The following is a 22,988-nucleotide window of genomic DNA, read 5'->3' as shown; positions in this document are numbered from 1 at the left end:
TCCAAATCTTTTGGCTTGAGCAGACTAACATTTTTCGATAAGCCTTCAATCCAAAGGGCTCAGCCCCACAGGTAACATGGGCCAGGCTAACCAACTTCTGGGCTTACAATCAAAGTTTAAAGACTAAAATACAACTTCAGCCTTGYGAATGTATCACACAGCCACCACTCAAGAGATCTAAATAGAAACCAACTCAAACACTGTCAAAATCCCAACAGAGTCAATGCAGTAAAGTGCTATTGGGTAAACGTAGCTAATAGCTCCACATAGCGCTATTTCCCCTACAWGCAAGTACATTCGGCATCGCTATCAACACAGTAATTATTACTTAATGCTGTGCTACAAAAGAGGGGAAACAAATTTATGCAAACGAAAGTGGAGGAAGAACAAACGTAATCTAGGGGTTGCAATGATTTCTAGAGTTGTATGTATGTTCAAAATATGTGCATGTCCTGAGGACAATTAAGTAAATATTAAAACCATAAAAGGCTTTACATTCACGTATATATGTGACCTCTGACTTCCTATTTTGATGGAATGATATTAATTGGATTTATTTTGCTACTTCCAGAGCACCAACMAAAATAGGAGTAAAGTGAAATAAATGGTCACTGGTTTGAAAAGCTTGAAGTGCAGTAATTCAAGATAGCTGTCCGTCTCTGCAGGTGGAGCTGACTGTGTGGACAAACACAGTTTGGTTCCCAACAGGATCAAAACAGCCACTGAGCAATGYGGCACCCAGCCGAGAGTAGAAAGTGCGGAGGACAGGAATGGGTATGATATTCTGCTTCTCAGCTGAAATTTGGCATCACCATGAAACGCCTTTCTGCACTTGGTTGTTAGTTCAGGTATGTCAAGATGACCGATTAGATCATCACTTCTCTTAAGCACTCTTCTGAGAAAATCTTGAGCAGAACTCAATGTTGTCAACATGTCCTACATATGCTTAGGGCACACAAATGAAACTAGTTCTTCAGGGAAGTTTCTATAAACAAATAACCTTAGGCAGAAGCAAAGTGCATGAGATTACCTTTATGTCCATAAGATAAAAATAACCGTAGAGGCAATTTTACCTTTTTTCTGGAAAAGTTYACAACACAGTTGCATAACATAAATACCATAACCAATCTACTTGTCTCATAGGAAGAAARGCAATGAGAGGGAAGGTGCACTAGCAACGTGTCTAGCTATTCAGGCAGCCAACATGTTTCCTCTGAGGCTGAAGCCCTGTAATTTTTYTAATCACAGGCCAAAAGAACTGCACATTGCACCCGCTTTTCCAGAAACGTGGAGGTAGGTATTAGAGGAYGGAGCACATAAGGAGCACAAGAGACATAAGAATAAACGAAACAGGTCATAGGATAGGACATGAAGTTGCACRGTGTGGCATTGGGATGGGGAATGACTGTGCAGGAAGCGAGGAATGGAGAAGAGAAAGAACAAATCAGAAGAAGCACAAGTGTGGAGTTGAGGTGAGGAGAAGAGCCTAAGGTGGAAKCAGAAGGGCCATGAAGCCAGAGGCCAACCAGCACAGCTACAGGAAAGCCCAGTGAAAGCTGTAGAAAGGTCATTGACTTTCCAAAGGTTTCTCCTTATTGCTATAGGATGAAGAGATACCASTTGAGGCCTCTGGATGAAAACAGCTTGTAAGACTAATAATAACACACATAATTCATTTACTGTCATTCTTCTCAGGTGGTTTTCATGTTATAAAGTGGATCATAACAGTTTTGCTGCAGTTGATTTCTTACCCCAACAGAGCCATTATGCTCAAAGCTTCTTTCTTGTGATGTTCTATATATTTTTTTAAAAAAAGTTCTAAAATGAACAAGGGTAGCTATAAAATGTATGCTACTAAGTTGACTGAAGATTTGAGTCCCTTCCTCCTTGTTTATGATTTGTTACTCTCATAGTTAGATAAACAATTCCTGCAAACTCTCCTAGTAACAATTTTACTGTATGGAATAGTGTTCTTTCTGGTACTTAAGAAATATCCAGCTTATACCAAAACTGGAAATATCCAGTGTCCTTGCACAATATTAACTGGGTGTTTTTATGAAGTTTGTTTTTTTCTAAAACTAGATATTGTGCCAACTTAAACCAAAGTATTCTTGTTTTTATTATCAACAGTTGCATGTACCCTAAAGACAGACAGCAACTTGCAATAGTAAMATAGTTTCACATATCTTAGGTTCTCTATGATTTTTATGTATCAGTTTATCTCTCAGAATTTTCTTTTAATTCTAATAGAGAAAATTTCCTTAAAACTGATAGCATAAAATAGATCCCTGCTGTTTTTTCCCAGGATATCCCCCTCTCATATATACRCACGCATGAACACATAATGTGCTATTTACACTAACAGTTCTTTCGGAAAGAAAATGATTTCTAGTATACATTATTTTTAAGTCCAACTCYGCTTCTTCTGATATCTAACCCAACTAAGAAAATATCTGTAGAAGCATTTAAAATCTAGTAGATAGTTTTGGAATGCCATCTACTAGGAATGGTACAGGAACAGCAGTACTGTATGAGTAAATAGATATACCCCAATGCCCCATTGAATAACGAGAACATGACATGACTGTATATATAGATGCACTTTTACATCCTAGAGAAAAGAGAAGCTTTTTTTTTTTTTTTTTTTTTTTTTTTTTTTTTTTTTTTTAAGCATTATTTCTATGGCCTTTTTCAGACCAAGCAAATTGCCACAAATTGCATTTAGATGACATTTCAACCTAGCTGCAGTTACATCCATTGCAAAGTACAAAATCTGACGCCAATAAGATTTCAAAGGTATCATACATCACACTGAAGCCTGTAACTTCTATTTTTTCAAAGAAGAGTATACTTTTCTTTTACAGAACTGTTATTACATAACCTAACAATGAACATAGAAATGGGAAATTTAACCTTAGAAAAATAGTCTATTTTCTTCGCTTCATGCTTTAAAACAGTCATAACTGAGCAGTTGAAAATGGACCAGTAGACGTCAATAGAACTGATTAGTTCTTTTTACCAGGGTATCCAGTCATTTAGACAGCAAATCAGGGCTATTTGATCAATGAACCAGCAATGCAATATCTGGTGTGCCATTTCAGTCATAGGTCCTGGTTCTGATCTCTCTGAGATCAGTATAAATCAGGAGTAAGTTAAAAAATTAAAAAGCGTACCCCAAACTGGTATGGGATCGGAATGAAGCACCTTGGGTTCCAATCTGTTTCACTCAGTATCTCATGTCTGACTTAAGAGATTGGCTCACTTACAGAGCTCTGCATTAGACATATTGCCTTCTTGTTTTAAAATATGTATGTTTAATATTTAATTTAACAGAATTCCATATTCCCATCTCCGCGTACTGTGCAAGTCCCTTGGAGGCTTGTGGTTTGTACGTGCAGTCTCAATACTCCTCAAGTGTAGTTTGGAAGCACCATTGCCTAATGGAGTGAAAGGAAGTGTCTATCTCCAATTAATCTTGGTTCTCTTTCGAGTGAACGCTGAAAATATTGCCAAGGCAGAGGCGATTTGTAAAGTGGACTGGAGAAGCTGTGCCAGGCTCTGCAAAAATCATTTAATATAGTATACGTGATACTGCAATATTGGTAGAGCTGTACGGGTCTCATCAATTGTCCACACACTTCTAGTACGTACATCTAATGTAGACTACCAATTTCGAATGGTTACACACACAAAAATTTTGCCAACTCTGAAATATTTTTAATAGTGTTACACGACTGTTACTATATGTAAGACCGTACAAACATCATAAAACAGGTGCTGTAAATATAAATTGAGCCTATGCTTCTACTTTCACAGAAACATAGAAACTATTTTTCATTACATTATGGTGTTCGATATTGTATAGTACATGCCAAGATGACAGATACATACATAATATGCAAAAAACTAATGGCACAATTTAAAAACATGCCCACAGATTTTGAACTTAAGATCTGTTGGGACAGGCTGTAYGAGGCCTGAAGTTCTCCAAGGCCAACAACGGCAGAATGAAAATGGCAGCATAAACGATACCTGCGCGGCCGTGATAGCTAGCTTGCAGGAGCGACTATTTTCAAGATCATTTGGCACATCTAGAATGTGGGATAGCTCTCTGAAGAAAAGAATATAAACATTAAAAGGTCAGAAATAGACAGCTAAGTTATCCATTCGCACTGGCAATGGGGATCTTTGTCATTTGGCTCTGAACCACTTTTCCAGTCTGCATCGTAATGGCAATTACATGTCCCACACTGATATTTCACTTTCAATTTTCATAGAATTAGTGAAAGCATTTAAGGAGTTAATGGAGGCATAGTACTTTCTTTAGAGAAAATATGAAATTAGATTAGAAATTAGATTGCCTTGAAAACATTACATGCAGCAAAATGTGCGCTCAGAAAGCCTTCAGGAGCAATCATCTAAGCATGGTTTCTTGTGACTTGCATTTTACAGTTCCGCTACAGAGAAAAAAAAACCCCAAAGATGTGTGGCGAGATTCTGTTGTCTCCAAGAGGCATGGGGCAAAACTTTATAATTCAGGAAAACTGAAATTGCATCAAACCATTCTCCATCCTCACAATCTTAAAGTGCTGCGGGGAGCCATAAAATCCTCCTGGCACAAAAGAGGAAAATAGCGGCTACGCGGCAGCCCCCCCAACACGCTGCCCCACTCCAGCCCCCTCCCTGCACGAGGACTCCAGAGCGTGTCCTCAGAAGGCACCGTTACGTGTCCCTTCACCACGTCTACCAGGGGCATCATCCCTTGGCCAGGAATAGAGCTTTTAGGGGGGCCAGAGCAGGGACGGAGCTCTGGCTCGTAGCTCTATATCTACCCGAYACGGCACGCAATCCTCTAAAGTGCAGCCAGCTCCTGCTTTGATGAAGCACTGCGCAGCGAGGACTGACGGATCCTGTTTTTCACCATTTAAAGATGTATGATAGCAACAAAGCTCTATGTTAAAATATTTAACTCACAGAGAACTTATGGAAATTGTCTATTCAAGCTCAGCAAAGACATTAAATTACCAAGCTGTTCTAGGACAGTTGTGTGTGGAGAAAAGCCAAAAATGCTCCCAGATTGTAATGTTACTTACAAAGATTAGACTGCGAGCCTGATTCAGAAGCTTTTTATACAGATCAGCATGGTGAGCTGCAAAATGTTACCACATCAATTTCTGCAAAACATACTGTGTGTGTACATATAGATATAAAATCAGGACTTATACCCAGCACATTTCCTGCCATATTTTGAATGGCATCTGTTTGTTTAGTTTGCTGAAATATGAAAAATAATATTTAGCAACTGGTAACACAATGTTAACAGGATTTAAGAGTATAGCTCTGTCTGTCAAAATGCAGATAAAAGACAAATCCATCTATCTCTGTATTTTAATCAGGCAGATCATGGTTCTGATGAATATGCAAATGTGACTGTTTATACACTATTTTCAGAGTGAAAGGAAACAAATTCAGTTCCATAGAATTAATGACAGTTCTGTCCTCTAAGATTAATAATTAAAACTCTACAAATATTAAAATGACAGTGCTTCTTACTCCCACCCTCTGAAGATTTTACCTCTTTTTTTTTTTTTTTAATCCTTTCCTTTCCCTTATAACTGTCTGGCCCCCTAATTGGTGTGATTAATAATTAATAAGTCAGGAATATGTCACGGTCAACCAGGAACTGTATTTAACTGACAAAAGGGTTAACATCGTGCTTTCTTTTGTTCATTCTTTGCTTACTCTTCTAATAGAGTTGGTATTTTCTCCAAATTTAATACCAGTATAGGGAACTCAATAGAGTACTCCAATAGTGCAAGCTCTTTATTCCAATGCTGATTATTCATATAATTTTATTCTGATTTTCATGATATAGTACAGGATTGTTTCTAAAGCCTCAGGTGCTGAAGCCATTTCTTCTTCTATTCCCCACCACCACACACACACACGCACTACAAGCACAGGCCAAATATAAGTTCAGAGAAAAGATTAAAAATGTGAAACAAGTGCACTACAAAGTCTAAGAAARCAAAAGGCAAAAAACCAAGAGTTGAGCAATTATTTTCAGTCTGATGATTTCTAAGATGATATGGGGGTGGTCGAGCCATGTTTTCAGARTCCTCAGGACAGGCAACACTTCAGTTCAGAGAAAGGTTGTGGCAAAGGGAGCAGAAGTTCAACCTCACTTATTATGCSTACTTCCAGCACCAGGAAGAACTATCATATTTCATTTTGCTGTGGCCACTAGCATCTAAATTGAGATCACTAAACCTCTATTATTCAAACCACCAAAGCAGCCATTTTTAAGAATAAAATAAAAAGGCAGATTAAATGTTTTGCCTTATTTTATCTGGAAAAGTTACAGTTTGATTCCAAAGATGCTTATTTCCTCTGGAAAAGGAAAGCTCTTTCAGAAAGACAGATAGACAACGTACTCTAAAAATCAATAAAGGTATTTCAGTTTCTTCCTTTAGGATCTTTAGAGGTGAACCGATCYTAAATAGGAATTTTAGCATTGCTTTGCAAATCACAAAGGAATTATTTTAAGTGAAATTAAATTAGCATTTGTCTATAATTCACTACACAAGTAAGCTACCTCTTGTATCATTGATAGCAGTAAAACAAGTATGTGTGTGTATTTTAGCAGCGATGACCAATTATACACTATAAGCATTTAAGAGCAGGCATTCCTACAGAAGTATGCTAGTTGGCAAACACGCCTACTACTTACCACACTAAGTCCGAGCAATTCTCTGCAAAAGTAGTCCATATTTCTCCTTTGCAGGTTGTCAAGATAGTGCTGAAGGCGAGTATAGGTGTAGGGGTAGCAGTAGGCAAATTGGTAAACGTCATCCTCACGGTCAAAGCAAAAAGCAAATGACATGACATAGTTCTTCCTGTGGTCCGGACAGCGGTAGTAATACACGTTTTTAGAGGGTATTCTTTGCCTGAAAAACAAAAAACAATATACATACATTGAAAAACATATAAATGTACATATAAATCTGCCATCTCCTCCAGCAAGCATGACCCATGAGCGTCAGTCTGCCTTTGACACGGCGCTGGTTCTCGAGCCCCAACGTAAGGCATCGTTAACGAAGGCAGGTCAATATGAGGCTACACCAATAGACTGGTCCTTCATATTGCCCTTAACAGTCTGGAGTTGTATCAACACGCAGCCCAAGAACAGAGGAAGAAGATAAATTATTGAGGAGGGGGAAAGACGAAACCCCAAACCTTCAGCTATGGTAAATAACCTACTGCTAAATTAGAAAGCGAGGGAGAAACAGGTGTTTGGTCCTCTTCCAAAATGGACTGCTGCCCTTCTCAAGATTTCTGGCTTTTTCTGCTGACATCACAAAAATGAAGATACTTGATAGTAAATAATTATAGTAGAGATATTAATATCATTGTTAGTAAGATGGTATCTATTTAAGGAATAACAAATGTCTGCCTGATGTCTTTCATCCAACTTCAATTATTCTTTTATTTCTCAACAGAAGTGAGAGAGATCAAACCTTTGTTCTATAGATGTTCGACATTTTTGTTTATGCCTCTTCTGCATTTTGTACATGGATTTTCTACCTTTAGGTAGATACGAGATTCTCTAGTCATGCCATGTACTTGTAATTTGATGTAACTAAGTTACCAGTCGTTTGGCAACAAAACGCTATGGTCCTGCAGACTCTAACTCAATTACGCAACATTATAAACAGGTCTCATCTAATGACTGGAGCAGATCTCAGCTAAACTAGGATCATGGTGAGGGAAAACATAATAAGATTTACAGCCATGGCAGTAGTAATGTGCCTSTCCGTAACGGTTCCGAGAAGTTGGCCGACTGCAGAGCTTTCGGTGTTTTGGCCTTGCAGTGCTAACATGAAATAGAGGACAAAACCCTCCAATTATGCAGAAGGACATGTTTGCCAATTAGCAGCAGTTGATGAGTCTGATCAGCAAGACTCACGAGCTACAAAGAGAAACAGAAAGGAACTGAGATGTTCTTGAAAGAGTACAACAAAAAGCCAGCAATGCAATTAATTAAATTTCAAATAAGAATAATTTACCCTTTTTCTTCTTGCCCTGGTTATTGAGCACTCAGGGCTTCAAGAATTTATTTCAGCATTTCGGGGGGTAAACACAACACTTGCTCATCACAAAGATCTAAAGCTGATTTTTAAGCCACTAATGTGAAGAATAGGAGAAAAAAAAGTACTTCTGAAATTTTCAAAAGTATCAGCGGGGGCGGGGAGGGCCGCCTGCCGGTTGCATGCAGTATTCTAACCTAATAGGTTTCTCCAGTTTCTTAACATATTTCTATCACTCACCCTCACTCTGGAGCGCTATAGGACACCCCTCATTTAATCTCAAATCAAGCAGATGATATGGCAGTGGGTAAATGTATTCTAGCTCCCAGTCCTCAAACCGTAATGCAAGTTTAAACAGTATGTTGCTGAGTTGTTGAACTTTATTTGTTTCCAAATTAGCATGGGAGAAATAACAAAGGAMAAGCCTTACTTTCTGCAACAAAAATTTCATGTAAAATGAGGCCAGTAGAAAGAAATTCAAGTTATTAGAAAGGGTAATGGTAATTGAAATTCATTTGCTGATAGTTAATGTTTAAACGACACATAGTTCTCCTTGGTTCAATAACTTTGTACTTTTAAGCAAGTTGAAGACAACTTTTGTTAATATATTAAAGGCACTTTTGATACTTTGTTCCCTTTCCCCTTCATTATAGAAGCTAAGCATCTGTTTTATTATCCACTTTGACACATCACTTTATGGCTGCATTTGGCTATTATGGCTAATCTTGATGTCTAGGACATCTGGTATTGACATTTCACTATCTGGTGTCTGACACAACAGCAGAAACCATCCTCAGTTCCTAAGCTGAAATTCACCCTCTTAGGGCAGAAAGTGCCCAAACTCTTAATTCAAACCATATCTTCCAAAAATAATTATAATAGTACTCCTGTCACTGCTAATCTATTTTTATCTCTCCTAGCACTTTGTCACTGCTAATCTATTTGTGAGTCATATAGAGAAAGAGAGTTAGTGTTTAGATACCAACAACACATCTTTACACACAGGAGCCTAATCAGATTCAGATCTTATCAGAGAATTAAAGAAAAAAGGAAAAAAAGGAAAGAAAAAGAAAGAAAAGCGACACAGCACTAGCTATCACCAACTGAGTTTTTGATAACGAAAAGACATTGCTCAGTTCTTGAATTAACCTTTGTGTCCTAGACGCACTATTGTTTACTCTTTCCCTTTTTTGTTCTATGCCTTCTGGAAAAGGACACCCACACACTGTGGCAGCAGCTGCTCCTATTAATTTAAAGCTATTACAAAAATTAAAATTAAACCCAATTACTTTGGCTGGTTTATAGCCGGGGAACGGCTTAGTCTGATTGTTCCCTCTGGTTATGGACAAAAACAATATTCCTACCTACAGGCAGCTGCCAGTGGAATACTAATGCATCAAGGGCCTGGCAGGGACAGATTCAGCCCCCGACTTTAACTGCATTTCTGAGTAGAGACAAATATCTTATCACAGATCTCCAGAAATGCATCAACTTTCTATACTGTAAGCCAGAATGAAGCTGATTTGTAGTTAGGAGTAGGAAAGCAAAATTACRGGAGAACCCTTCAGCCTCAGACTTGCCATTTTGCATTTCCAGGCAGCTAACACTAAGAAATGCACCCTGCTAATTGATACACCRCTGCCTGAATTTCATCACTTCTGAACGGTTATTTAAAGAACCACCACACCGATTCTAAGCACAGCCACAGAGTACAAGACACAAGCAACTAATTTCCAATCTGTTTGAAAAATATATTAAGGAAATGAAGCTTAACATTTTACATGGTTTTGAAATAAATTCAGATTGTCCGTTCTTAAAGATAAATACTATTTTTTTTTCTTTCAAAAGGAGAAGGAAGCATTGAAAGGAAGCTTTCCCCTCCATTTTTGATTCGTTTTACAGTGCAGTGCCAGTCAGACAGAGGCATCCCAAGCCACGGGGCTGGAGCATCTTCTCCTCCCACCTCATGTGGGAGGGCTCCTAACCCACTAGATTTGTTCCACTAAGCGTGAAGGCACATTTGCTTGTAGGTGCCTGTGTATTTGCTACCTTGCTCTCTGGAGTCTGGCCCTATACCCTGCTTTGGTTCTGTGTAATAAGGACAAATCCRTCAGTTTACCAAAAAATTTGACTCCTCAGTCAATGTCAAAACTCTGATCAACTTCAGTGGCCCCAGGATTTTACTTTTTGCTACTACAAGGGGCAGTGAGTGGTGTTCCTCGTAACTGAGCTTTGAAAATTTTATCCCAACCATACTTCTGTTTTTAATACAATTGTAATTATAGTGAGCTCTTTCTTAACCATAATTTTGAGCTCAAAGACAAACTTATTGTGTTTTATTCCTTTGCTGCTTTGTTTCCCTCTGAAAACTGAGTTAATCAAGGCTTGGGGAAACAAGAACCAGAAGGCGGCATGGGGGTAGGAGAGTTTGTTCTTCTTTAGGCTTTAAACATCTAGTGCTGATCAAAGACTAGGGCCCTCAGGTGGTACCACAACATAAATAATTAGAAAATCACAATTTTTAGAGGGCTTTCTCTCCCCTAATGCATGACCAAAGCAGGGAACTTTTGCCCAGCCAAATTCCCAATGACTTTAATGAGCAGCCTAAACAGTCCTTGGACTGCAATTAATATGGCACTCACAAAGTAATTATTCAGTTCCTTGCCTCTACAGGACTGGGTTTGACATACCACAGTCAGTAGACTTCAAAGTAAAATGATGATCTTTGGAGGAAAAACAAAAAGCTGCAGGTGCTGTAGAAGATTAGTGGCCAAAGGAAAAATTAAGTGATCTGACTCATAGAGAAATGCTCAAGTGGATCTGATTGCAATGTAGCGCTAGCTGTGGGGACACACTGTGGTGATCATTTTCAATTTCCCTCAATTTGTGGATGTCGAGAGACCCTTTAACAATCGTACAAATTTCCAAGCTTGCTTAGGTGATTCAGAGTGGGGGTATTCATTGACTGCACCCAAAATACGAGATCTAACTGTTCCTTCTGAGTGTTCAGATTTTATTCTTAGAGCTAGATGTCCCTACTTATTACCTGCAAGAAATCCAACAAAGTCTGCAGAAAATATAAGCAAGTTAATCATGCATTGCAAACTCTCGCTCTACTGGGAGGCAACCCTTTCAAACTGAAGGCCTTACTGACTTTTCTCTGTTAGTCTAAGCCATTACTTTTTTTCTTGCTTATTCTTGTTGACAAGTGGAGCTGACCATCTTCAAAATCTCAAGCTTACAAGTGACAAAATAAGTTTGTAGGCTTTTTTTTTTTTGCACAGAATTTTATATTTGATTCACAGAGCGTGGAGTGACAATGAGTATGTCAGGTGGTGTTAAATATTTTTTGCAGACAACAGAATGGGTTTTGGCACAGCCAACTCAATTTCAGATACTGCAGAATAAGGCCTCCTTCTATTCTTGTTAATATTTATTAAAACGTTCTCTGAATATGTTTCTCATTTTTAATAGCCCACTATGCAACTCAAGATTTTCCATCTGTACAAATTTTCTGGTTTCCTCTTACTGAGTACAAAAATCAAAGTTTTCTGTAAATCGATAGTTTTTTTAAAATCAGGAGTATATTACAAAGCATACAGCTTTCAATGGTTAATGTTAATTGAAATAATTAAGTGAACTCCACAAAGATTGCTTGCTAATTCAAATAATTAAATGAACTGTACAAAGACTGCTTCTAAGCTCTGTGCATTCTTTACAACTCCAAGAGAAAAACATTGAGTTCTTTACTACTTTTTYTTAAAATGTATTTAAATCTAAATAAGCAATGAAAAGGTGCATTTCATTATTTTGACAAACTCTACATTTTAAATGTTTGTAATAAATATGGGAAAGCTCCATCAAYACTAAGAGATAATCTAACCTGGCATGTTTTTTATGGGACCTGATTCTGCTCCATGCACATGGGAAGAATTCAGTCTCATAAACTGATAYCAAGGTAGGGAAAATATCCTAAAAGCACATTCCTTCCACTGCTGCACAGCCTGAAAGCCAAAACCTAGAAACAGATTTTTCTAACACCACCATATAATTGCATGAACAAATGTTGTGAGAATAATTCCCCACACTTCACACACGCGAGGACACATTCTGTGGGAACTTGTTAAGAAAGGTTTTTAACAAAACCCGATCTTCGACGTAGCACAATGTTGTGACAAGGAAAATTCAGTAGTAAGGAGAAACAATAAATAGCAAACAGCAATGAGAAACTTCCTCTGTTCTGTGGTTGCAGAATACCTCAAAGACACACGGTCCCCGCCCGCGGGCCAGACTTCTGCGCCCTGCGATAACGCCGACAACCAAAGCGTAACGAAAGCAGAGGGAACCGGTAGCAGGCGTTATTCCCTACGCCAAGGAAAGCGCATCCTGGGGGAGACGCAAGACGAAGCAGCGTGCAAGGGTCAGGGAGCAACCGGCCCGCAGGTCGCGACTACGGGACATAAAACAGCATTAAAAACTTGTTACTGGATTCTGCAGAAACGAAAGCATCCCTCGATTTTCGAACGGGGCGACTCTGCACGCCCCGATAAAGTGATCGGAARCGTTTTAGGTTTTCTTTTCGGTTCTCCAAACCTCAGCAGGGTCTTGTGGAAGGAGTTTTTTTCAGTGCTGCCCATCTCCCTGAAGCACGAGGCACGCTCAGCGAGGTCCACGTTCGGCGCAGTGCCCTCTTTCGGCRAAACAATCCAGCGTATGTCTTGGGGGAGCTGTCAGCCGGCAGAGACATCCAAAATCTTTTGCCAGCAGCACATACAAGTGGCCTCTCTAGCGGACAAGCAGCAGGTTTCTCCTCTTTGCTCCCCTCCGCCTACGATTACAACCAAAGCTGTGCTCTCTCCTCCGTCTTGTGYTTATTCCGTCCAGTTGCTGAAGCTCATACTGCAGTGACTTCCCTCTGAAACTCCAACACTGCAATTATTCTACAGAAACTCTGGTTAAACTGCAGGGAWAATGAACAGTGCTGATTTTTTCTGCTGTAGAAATCTGATTTGCCTACTGACCACAAATGCTCTAGCCATATATTGCTTCTATAAGCAATATTTCTATGCAGCACTTATAAAGGAAAGAAGAAAGAAAGTGAGAAAAGCTGACTTTCCACAAAAATACCAGAAYGAGAAGAGAATGACACAGTAGAGCGTACCCTACAGGGACCATTATCCTTTTAAGAGGTCACGAATGGAAGATATGGAGCCATTCCTCTCCTGAAATGCAGCTACTGAAATAGGAAAAAAARRAAAAAAAAAGATTTAAGATGGAAAATGTTAAAAATTTGTGGTAAGAAGCACTGGAAAGAGGGAGAAAACAATGTATTTGAATGAGGCATCACTACAGGTCTAAGCTTAGAACATGTAGAAGGGATAAACAAGTTTTTCTGGAAGCAATTCAGAAAGAGTAGTCATGAAAATTGTTAAAGTGGAGAAAAAGAATTAATTCAGCATGAAGAGTGATGCATCAGTAAAGGTGAGGACAAGAAATAATCCACCTCAGCACATAAATCTGAAAACCACATGGCAATGGCTGTCCTAGCTTTGACCTATACCAGACTCTCTGGCCATAAAAGAAAAAGCTTACCAAGAACTTCACAAGACAGTAAGCTTCCAACAGAGGAAAGTATGTCACTAAGTAAACTAGAAAGGAAGTCAGGTCAGAAGACTGAAGGAAGAAACAAGACCGGAACATCAAGCATATCAGCTTCAAGCTGGCCAGAAGCCAGGTAATGGAATAACTTTGAATAAATGACCTTTATATACCATCCATGCAAGACAGGTGCTTGAGAGCATCGCATGTACTGGACAAATTTTAGAAAAGGTTGTTTGATAAAGGATAGTTATTTCCTATTCACAACCCCTTCAAAAAAAAAATATGTCAATTAGATTTTACTCAGATAACCGAGTCAAAGATGTTCCAAAGAGTTTCACTAAACATTTTACCCACTGGTGTAGAATTTTACTCCCTTCGTATCCAAATGCAACATCTCAGCCCATTATTCTTTCCTGACTCCACTACAGTCTGATATTTAATCCTTCCAGATTATGTTGACTGGAAAACACACTTACAGTATCATACAGACTATAAAATCAAGTCTTTGCAAAGTCTGGAGTACATGTTGGCCTGGGAACGAGGGACCACCTCAATCCCAAATTCAAGTCCCTGAACTGCGCTACCAGTAGACCACTGGGTCATCCCTAATAGCCTCTTAGCCTCAATTACCTAATTAGCCTTTTCTTCACTTTCCTCTTCTCCCTTTCCCATCTGTTCATCTATTCCCACCACTCCCTGTTCTTCTGCAAGAGTAATTTTAAAAATCTATGTTAACTTCATTTAGGTTATTCTCAGGTGACTTCCCTTGTATGCAAGAATAATTTATAAGTCTCATAAGAGCCCCAACTTGAGGAAGTATTTCAGTAATGTCTGAATTCTAAAATCCATGTAAAAAATGCTGATGATTTCACACACTCTACATACAAAGCCGAGGTTTTTAACTTACCATGTCACTTGGATGTGAAATTTAACTAACTGCTAAAGAAAGAAGGAGAATAGGTATGAGATACTTTTTGCCAGCTGCACTTTGGTTGATCCTGAGCTGCTCTTAGGAAGYTCTGAAACCCTCTGGAAGCCTGAGCCTTTTCAGTTTTATTCCTCATAAGTATCAGAGCATCTCTGATAGTAGAAAATTGATGAACAGGATAAAGAGAAAAGAAAACAGAAACTGTCATGACAGGTCGGACCTGATTAGATGAGCAAACGTCTCTTTAATACTGTACTTTTCCCCAACTTCAGTCTCCACACAACGAAATCTGAATTTGGTCATCTATTTTTAAAATCCCATTTCCTACGCGTTCTAGCATCTTGTTCACTTTTTCCACCACATCATCGTTTCAAACRGCTTCTGTTCTGTCAACAGTGATGCTCAGTTTTTTCCCCTTTCAGTTAAAGGAGAAGATTTTTGGGTGGTTTCCTCCTTATATTAACTTTTCATTTATCAGGACTAAAGCTTGTTTATTCATCTGAGCAGCCTGTTTAGATCACTCAGAAGTTTCTCACAGTCAACTACAGGCTTAAATTACTTAAGTAATTACATCATTTGTAAGTGCTACCACCTAATTCTTCACCTCTCCTCCCCAGATCATCAATAAATATATTAAGCACATGACCTGATAGGTAACTTTAAAGAACGCAGCTGCTAGCCTTTTACTGTGATGAAAACTGACCACTTTCGCCCTCTGTCTTTTTGTTTCCTTGTCGGTTTTTGATCTATGATGATACTTGCCCTGTCACCATATGTGACTACTTAGCCTTTTTAGCAGTGTCTTGTGACAGACTTTGTCGCAAGCTTTTAAAAAGTCAAAATACATTATGTCAGGCAGCTCTTTTCATAAGCCTGGGCTGAGACCTAAAGGTGAGGCAAATCTTCCCAAGAATTCCCAAGGGCAAAGGGAATCTTGGTATCTCATGGAGTGAAAGGGAGATAAATAGAAAAGACTGATGAGCAAGCCAGAAACACATTTATTTTGCAAGTGCTACAATTATAATTTTTAAAAGTCTTCTGTTGTAAAAGGTGTTGCTTTATTACGTGGGAAATTTCATATTGCTAATAGTACACACACATCTAGGTCAACTACCTGTCCAAGCACGTGAACTCAGGTAAAAGCATTTAACATCAGTGTACAAAGGTTATAGTATAAAAAAGAAGAAAAAGAGAATTGAGTTAGCCTTTTGCAAGATGTACAGGGTAGAAGAAGCTACTTAGGTCCCTCCTATAAGCTGAGAGCTTGCATCTGGTTCTCAACGCTAGGCTTGCTCTCAGGCTCTTCCAAGGGTTGAAACAAGAAAACCTGCAGAGGTTTTCTTGTTTCAACAGGAGTCATGGCCAGCAGGAGGGCCTGGCAGCACTGCACACGGCTAGCAGGAAAGGTATGGCTACAGGAGTGACGAGCAGCTAATAAAAACCCATCACAGCTTAGTGCATCCTCAGTTTAGCTTTCCYACCCAGCAGTACCTGCTAATCCCAAATGTTGAATGAAGGCAGGTGAACGCAACCAGCTGGCCTTGCATTGCCTTGCTAGATGGAAAGATTATTGTTACAATTATACTTCAGGAATTAGTTATTGCTAGTCCACATCTACTTTGTCAGACTTCTCTTTCCTCCGTTTTATAAAAGTATTCTTTAGTAAGTCATCTAATTCTTGTCTGTGAGGCGGAAAAAAAATCTCTCTTTGACCACCAGTAAGCTCAGTACTGCTTTCTCAGTTTTCTGGGCATGGGATGATTGAYGTCAGTGTATTTGAAATGACACCCTCATCCCTTAATTTTAAACCTGGCTCTTGCTGCTGTCTATCAGGTCCRGAGAAAAAGGTTATCTCACCCTTTTTACTCTCCTCTCTTTTCCGCGCAGCTAGGACTGGTTATTGTCAGAGGAAGGACACTGGGCTGGATGGACTTTTGGTCTGATCCAGTACGGCCACTCGCGTTTCTTTTCACGGGCACATTCACCGAGTTCTAAGTGGTGTAGTGGGACGCGATTTTTCTTTCCTGGAGCCGTGCTCATTAAAGTCTCTCATATCATGATCTTCCAGGTGTTTTATTATTCTCTTTTAAATTCCTGTTTCGACCATTTGCAATGTGCAGATGTAATGCTTACCGGTCTAAATATAGGATACACCCCAGATACTCACCAGCCCTCTGGAACAGAACTCACTTTTAATGAGACTGCATACCTTTGTTAGCAGTTCAGCTAATTCCTTCCTAAGATTCTTCAAAATTCTTTTATACATAAATCATGTGGGGCTGATGATTTACCGCTTCTTAATTAATCAGTTTGCCCCATCCTCTCAATCTCTGATAGTGTCTCATCTTTATTCCCAGAAAAGAATAGGTCTACGGTAGGTACCTCCAAAACCTTGCTCGCTATAACGACGGATTTATGATGTAGAACCACCCGATTTCTTTGCGCGAACCCTCATCATTTTAAAACATGTACAAAACGTGACAACGTGAGGGCAAACAATTTAAATTCAGCATTCCAAACTTCGTTTTTTCCCCAGGCTACACATMTTGCACATACGCAAATTTTATTCTCCATTCTCCTCCATGAGCTCCTTTATATTCCCTCCTTCCATTTCTTCTGTTAAAGAACTATTTTACGACATCTCCATTCTTGAGGCTGTCACACAGTAACTATCCCCAAGCATGCTCTCATTTCCGCTTCTGCTACAGAGAGTCTGCATGTCTCCCATTTCTTCCCYGCACCAGCACGTGGCCTGTTATTAGCAATGGCAATACTGGGTTGACAGACTACACCAGCACTGTGCTGGGCAGACCTACCTTTTCTATCCTTCGTTTCTCCCACTTAGATACAGCATTCAGAGCTWTCATATTAAACACAGAGGTGGGGAAAAAAAGAAAAAGCTTAAATGAAGTGTCTCGTTTATTCTTAGCTGAAAAGACATAGAGAGCAGCAAACACGGCAAGCCCCTCTCTTCAAAGACAAAAGTGGACACACATGTCTTGCAATAGCACATCAACACACTGACTCTCAGACCAAGAGCTACTGCTTTGCAGACATCCAGGCCCCCACCATCTCCAACACATCCTGATCTCAATTCCTTTCCCTCACTGAGCATGGCTCCAAGAAGAAAACTCAAAAATGGCCAGCCAGACATTTTGGTCACCAAATCTCATTTCAATAAGGAAAAACAAAAGTAAAATTTTCTTATTAAATTCTTTGCAAGCTCTTTTACGGTGCTCTTTTTGCCAGACAAAACCTCAGCAGGCTTTCTTCCCYAGGTGATAAAGATGAACCCACTGCAGAGGTGTTGGCCTCGCTCTACAGGGGAAATAAAGCTCAGTTCCCTCCTCCTCTCTTTTCAAGCATTCCTAGTTGCTGACCAACAGAGTAGTATTGATCTAAGAAGAGACTAAGTATCCTGCCCTCTCGGTCACTTCTTATTTACAGTACACACAGAAACATGCAAGCAGCGGGAAAGTTAGAAGCATAGAAATGAGGTGGCCAGAAGCAATTGTACACTCTTGGGATTTCTCATCCTCAACACAAAGCTAAAAAATGAGATGTTGCAATGGCTGATRCTATTGAAGACAGGAGAAAATGAAAAATGGTATGTGTAGCACAAATCTTGTTTTTCCAAATTGTGTGCGTGATACCAACCAGGCCACTCCAATCTTTCACAAAAACAGTTCCAGCATCATTTTTCTTGATAGCCTTTTAAACATACATTCATTTCAGGAAAATTCTTTTTTTTTTTTTTCCTACCTGAACAGTGTCACAAAATGGAGCAACTGCAATCCTAATGCATATTTTAAAGGTACCGTCCCATTTCACCGTGATGAGTCTGTTCACTATAGGAAAGTGTTATGTCCCTCACCCTCTTCTGCAGTATAACCAAACAYAACGGTGAGGAGAAAGGAAATGTAGGCCATATTCTGTAAAACTACACAAAGTTTTATTTAGCCTTGAAAGACTCTTAACAGACAATAAATGACAAAGCTCCAGGCACTTCTCTTCCACTTTACATTGTTAGAGAGAGAGAAGGTAAACGCTGCTCGCAGGTGGGTAAGGAGGCTGCGAGGTGGAAGTACCGTGGGGCAACGGTATGAAGTGACATGACGTACGTTTGAAGTGACCCACAATATACAAGTCAGCAATCACCAGTCCAATGCGGAACCTTACTTAATAAAATTTTGCCATGCTTCAAAATTTTTTTGTTTTTTGTTTTTTTTTGTGTGTGCTCTCCATTCCTGAAGGAAGCGTAATCAGTTGAAGCCAGAGGAGACTCCCTCCCTCACTCCCCATCACCCCCCAGTGATTCTTGGAGGCAAATCCTCAGCAAGCTGGTGGGAGTCAGTAGTGCTATGGCGATTTAGAGCAGCTAGTTTGAGCTCCAAGTGATATATATGCGCCTGCAAAAACTATGCCTTCAGTGATTTCTAGGCACACACTGTAAAGCTCCAGAGAGGTTACTTATAAAATCACTGTTCAAATGTTTGCATTTCCAAAGCCTAATCAATGAGATGATCTAAGCTGATGCTTCAAGAGTGGCCAACCCAGGCCCATAACCACCTATTCCTAAYGCTGTGGTGGCTTGCTGGGAGAAGTGTGATGCCATGAAGAGGACAGAAGATTTCAGATGAGAAAAAGTGGGCAGATAACATCCTAGAGGCAATTCTTATGTCACAGTCTCCAACTAGAAAATTAAGAGAAGGAAATAGAGAAAAGATCTGAGACATTAGGACAGTCTTCTAYGCTTATCAACGTTTCTTGTACCAATAAGCACTAGGAACTTCAAAATATAATTCTAATATCAAGCCACACATTCCAGACTTCAGTGAAAACTCTTTAGCCCAAAATACCATYGATTCAATCAGCTTTGTGTTTCTGTTTTGCCGAAAAGTAGCAGGAATATTGCTCAGTTTAATTTAGGATTTTCCACTACCACCGCTACTACTACTACTATCAGCATGTTAGCCCACTTTGCATAGAAAATAACCATGTATAGAAAAGCCAATAGGACTYTCACAGCATTTATTTGGGGTGAGGTTTCCAAACTCCATTTTACATTTGTCTCAGGAATTTATCTGCTCTATATTTCTAAAGGTTTGGCCCAAATATTAACACCAGTTTAAGCAAGTAAGGTTTTGTAGCACTGGCACTTCTGTTAAAAATAATAAATTATACTGCAATGAGGCTCAGTTTTTGARGCAAACTATCTTCCTAACAGTATCAAGAAGCACCTCATAAAAGATTCTTATGTAATATTTATGTTTAGATAAATAAAAAGGCAGATGCAAATAAGAGAAAGCAATATATGTGATACGAAAAGTTTTATAAGTAAATAGTCTACAAAATGCTGCATGTACTATGTTTTTCCCGCAGGATGGCAGGACATTTGTCAGTACACTTAAAGCAAATGTTTGTAAGGATACTTGACATGTAATTTATACAGCTATCAAGTTAAACACACAAATGGTGAAAATGTAGGTTGTAGTAACTTTAAATATTTAAAAGCTTTCAGTAGGAGTCACAATTTTATATCTGTTGTTTTTTCAGGCTACATCATGTAAAAGACTGTCCGTCTGGTCTTTACATGTGACAGAAAAGCATTGAGAGTTTATGTCTATGCATATATATGTATATATGTAGGAATACACACAGACACACACATACATAAGTGTTTGCTACCTATTATGTTTGGCACTTCAGCAATCCAGCAATGCTTTAATCTAAAGTAAGATTAAAAATAGGATATTTTCACTGTGATAATAGGGAAAACTGGATGCCCACATACTGAATTAAAAAAATGGCATCAAGCTAATGTTTAGTGTACCGTAAAACAATAACTTGAAATGTTTGTAGAAGACCGACTATTTGCATCAATCTCCTTTTGCATATGGTTGYGCATTAGCCTAGCTTTAAGCAGATGTACAGTCCAACTGAATGTGAGCCTCAATTTTAAATAGCATTCTTTAATTAAGGTTAAGTATTAACTGACAGGAAGGTGGATGTCATTTGCTATTCCAYCATGGACTATAAAAATTCAAGGACAGGAAAAAAATATACCGAATGGTCTTAAAAGTTAACAGTCAATTTTTTGAAAAGGAAACCTACATACTATTTTAAAACACAAGATAACTTGGAAACAAAAGAGCAAATATTATTTCCATATTAAAGTATATCCATACATTATATACACATAAAATCGCATTCCTCTAAAAATGAAAATCTAAAGAAAACAAAAGCTCTTTAAATATATTTACCTGAATTAGAACTGGAAAAAAATTATATGATAAATGTTACATCTTATTGCATTTTCAACCAGATCTGATCATGGTCATATTCCTTTTTGATTCTCTGTCTCGGAGAAGAAGCACTGAACTTGGCGCTCACCAGGCACGAGGGCCTGGCTAGTTAAACCGTCGCGGGCGGACGCAACCCACGCTCCGCACGCAGCGCTGCGAGCGCGGCGGGAAGCCGCAGCATCGCTGCCGCCCGAGCGCCGGGCGCCTCCGCGGGAGCAGCGAGCGGGTCCAGCCCCGGGCCCCCCGCAGGAGCCCGGCGCAGGCTCTCCAGCGAGCGGGCGGAAAGGCCGAGCCACCTCCGTAACTCAGGCAAACCCGCTCTGAACGCAGATCCAAACGGCAGGTCAGTGGCACCAYTGCTGCTCTCAGCCGGTCTCCGGCACGGGTTTATCAGGATCCAGTACGGCTTTTAAGGGACGGGACAGTCAACACGGAACCGCCTGTTACCATTATTATTTTACAATTACTAGGATTAAATTCGAAACAGGCAATATGAACGGATGCAGAAGAACAAAAATATTGTTTTAAAYTGAAATTACAAGCACTGGAAGGGAAATTAAATGATCTCAGGAAAAGGTGGAAATAGCGCGCGCCAACAATAACCCAGCGCTTTTGTTTCGCAATTGTCTAATGACTGGCCAAAGGCTCTAGTTTGTCAGATGAATGCACTGTAACTCAGCATTTACCCTAAAATAAACACCGATCAGCTGGGAGTTGTTATAGCTATACAGGATTTGTATAAGAGGGCAAGCTCTCAAAGGTACATAAGAGAAATGCTGCAAACCCGAAAGCAAAAAAAAACAAAGAAAGCCTCGACTCAGCAAGATCTCTTCTCTCTGACAACTGCCTGAGGTAGATCTAGCGGAGTTGAGAAACTTAAGAGAGGTAAGAGAGCTGGAGTAACCTCGTTTATTAGAGCAAAGAACTGAGAGAAAGCAAACAAGTTGAGCCTGAACAGCTCAAGTGCCTTAAAGCTTTTCTGTTTTTCCCAGATCTATCAGTTGGTCATATAAAATATATTACCTTCAACTCATATCCACTTTCCTATATCTTTTCATCATCATAGTTGCAACAATACTGCTGCGGTAACTTCGTAACTGGGCAGACACATTACAGGTTAGCTTTGATTCCCGCTCAGTSTCTCCCAAGAGAGCACTACCAAATGACTTGTCTTACAGCTCCTTTTTTCCCCACAGTTGTGTCTCATGATCTCCTCTYGCTTCCACCAGGTTCCAAAAATGCAGCATCTCTCTTCGCTACCGCCTTTCTTCGGCAAGATTAAGGATGTAAAGCCCTACAACRGACTTCCTTCTGGAAGCCATGACCATAAGAAAAATGTTGTGATTTAGAACAGCATCTCATGAACAGAAGTGTTTTCTATTTACAGGAACCTCATATTCAGAGAAGAGACCTTATGTGTACCCTTAAAATCTGACCTGTCTCCTAAACTGTTAGGTCATATTCTCAGCCATCATTCCCTTCAGGCTTATTACTCCTTTTTGATCTTCTAAAGATTTCTTCTCTCTCTTTCCTCTCCCAAGCTGCAAAAGAAGTACTTGAAATATCTCAGAAAATCTTTAGTGCAGTTCTCCTTTTAAGGCAGAACATTACTGGACAGCCACCTGAACAGGAACATAAATCTTATAATTGACACCTGTACTGCTACAACAGTGACTGGCGTATGTGACTTCAGTTCTTGCAGGTATTACTAAGTAATATATAAGCCAGACTAAATCTTTTATATTTTTCACTATGCCTGACAGCCTTGTTCACTGGAAATACTTGTACATTAGAATTTAAATATTTTTGCTCCATCTCYGAAAACGATCCTGTCTTTTATCAATACCTTGCTGGATCTCACAAGCCTTTTCAGACCAGTTTCAGGCATGTAAAGAATAATGAAAAGTTCAGAAATTTATTTTGATTTCCTGCAATATGCTACCCAACAGTTTTCTGTTGTGTTATATGACCTTTCTGCGTAGCTAGTGTTTTGCTATTGATTTTAATTACTCAGTTTAATTTACTGCATGCCAACACAAAGCTGTTTACTCCTACTTGCCAAAATGT

General features: G+C 39.4%; 1 protein-coding gene across 1 annotated transcript in view; it reads right to left on the bottom strand.

The window, feature by feature from the left end:
* Window positions 1-22,988, bottom strand: part of AGBL4 (AGBL carboxypeptidase 4) — a 542,375-nt gene that overhangs the window by 179,399 nt on the left and 339,988 nt on the right. The window contains exon 5 of the mRNA XM_085308189.1: window positions 6,731-6,947. Coding sequence (XP_085164315.1) covers window positions 6,731-6,947 — 217 coding nt within the window. The remainder of the gene's footprint in view (window positions 1-6,730; window positions 6,948-22,988) is intronic.

Source organism: Rhea americana, unplaced genomic scaffold (assembly GCF_003343005.1).
Source record: "Rhea americana isolate MKP2758 unplaced genomic scaffold, rheAme1 scaffold_27, whole genome shotgun sequence".
Lineage (NCBI taxonomy): Eukaryota > Metazoa > Chordata > Aves > Rheiformes > Rheidae > Rhea > Rhea americana.
This window is presented reverse-complemented; position numbering and strand designations above follow the sequence as displayed.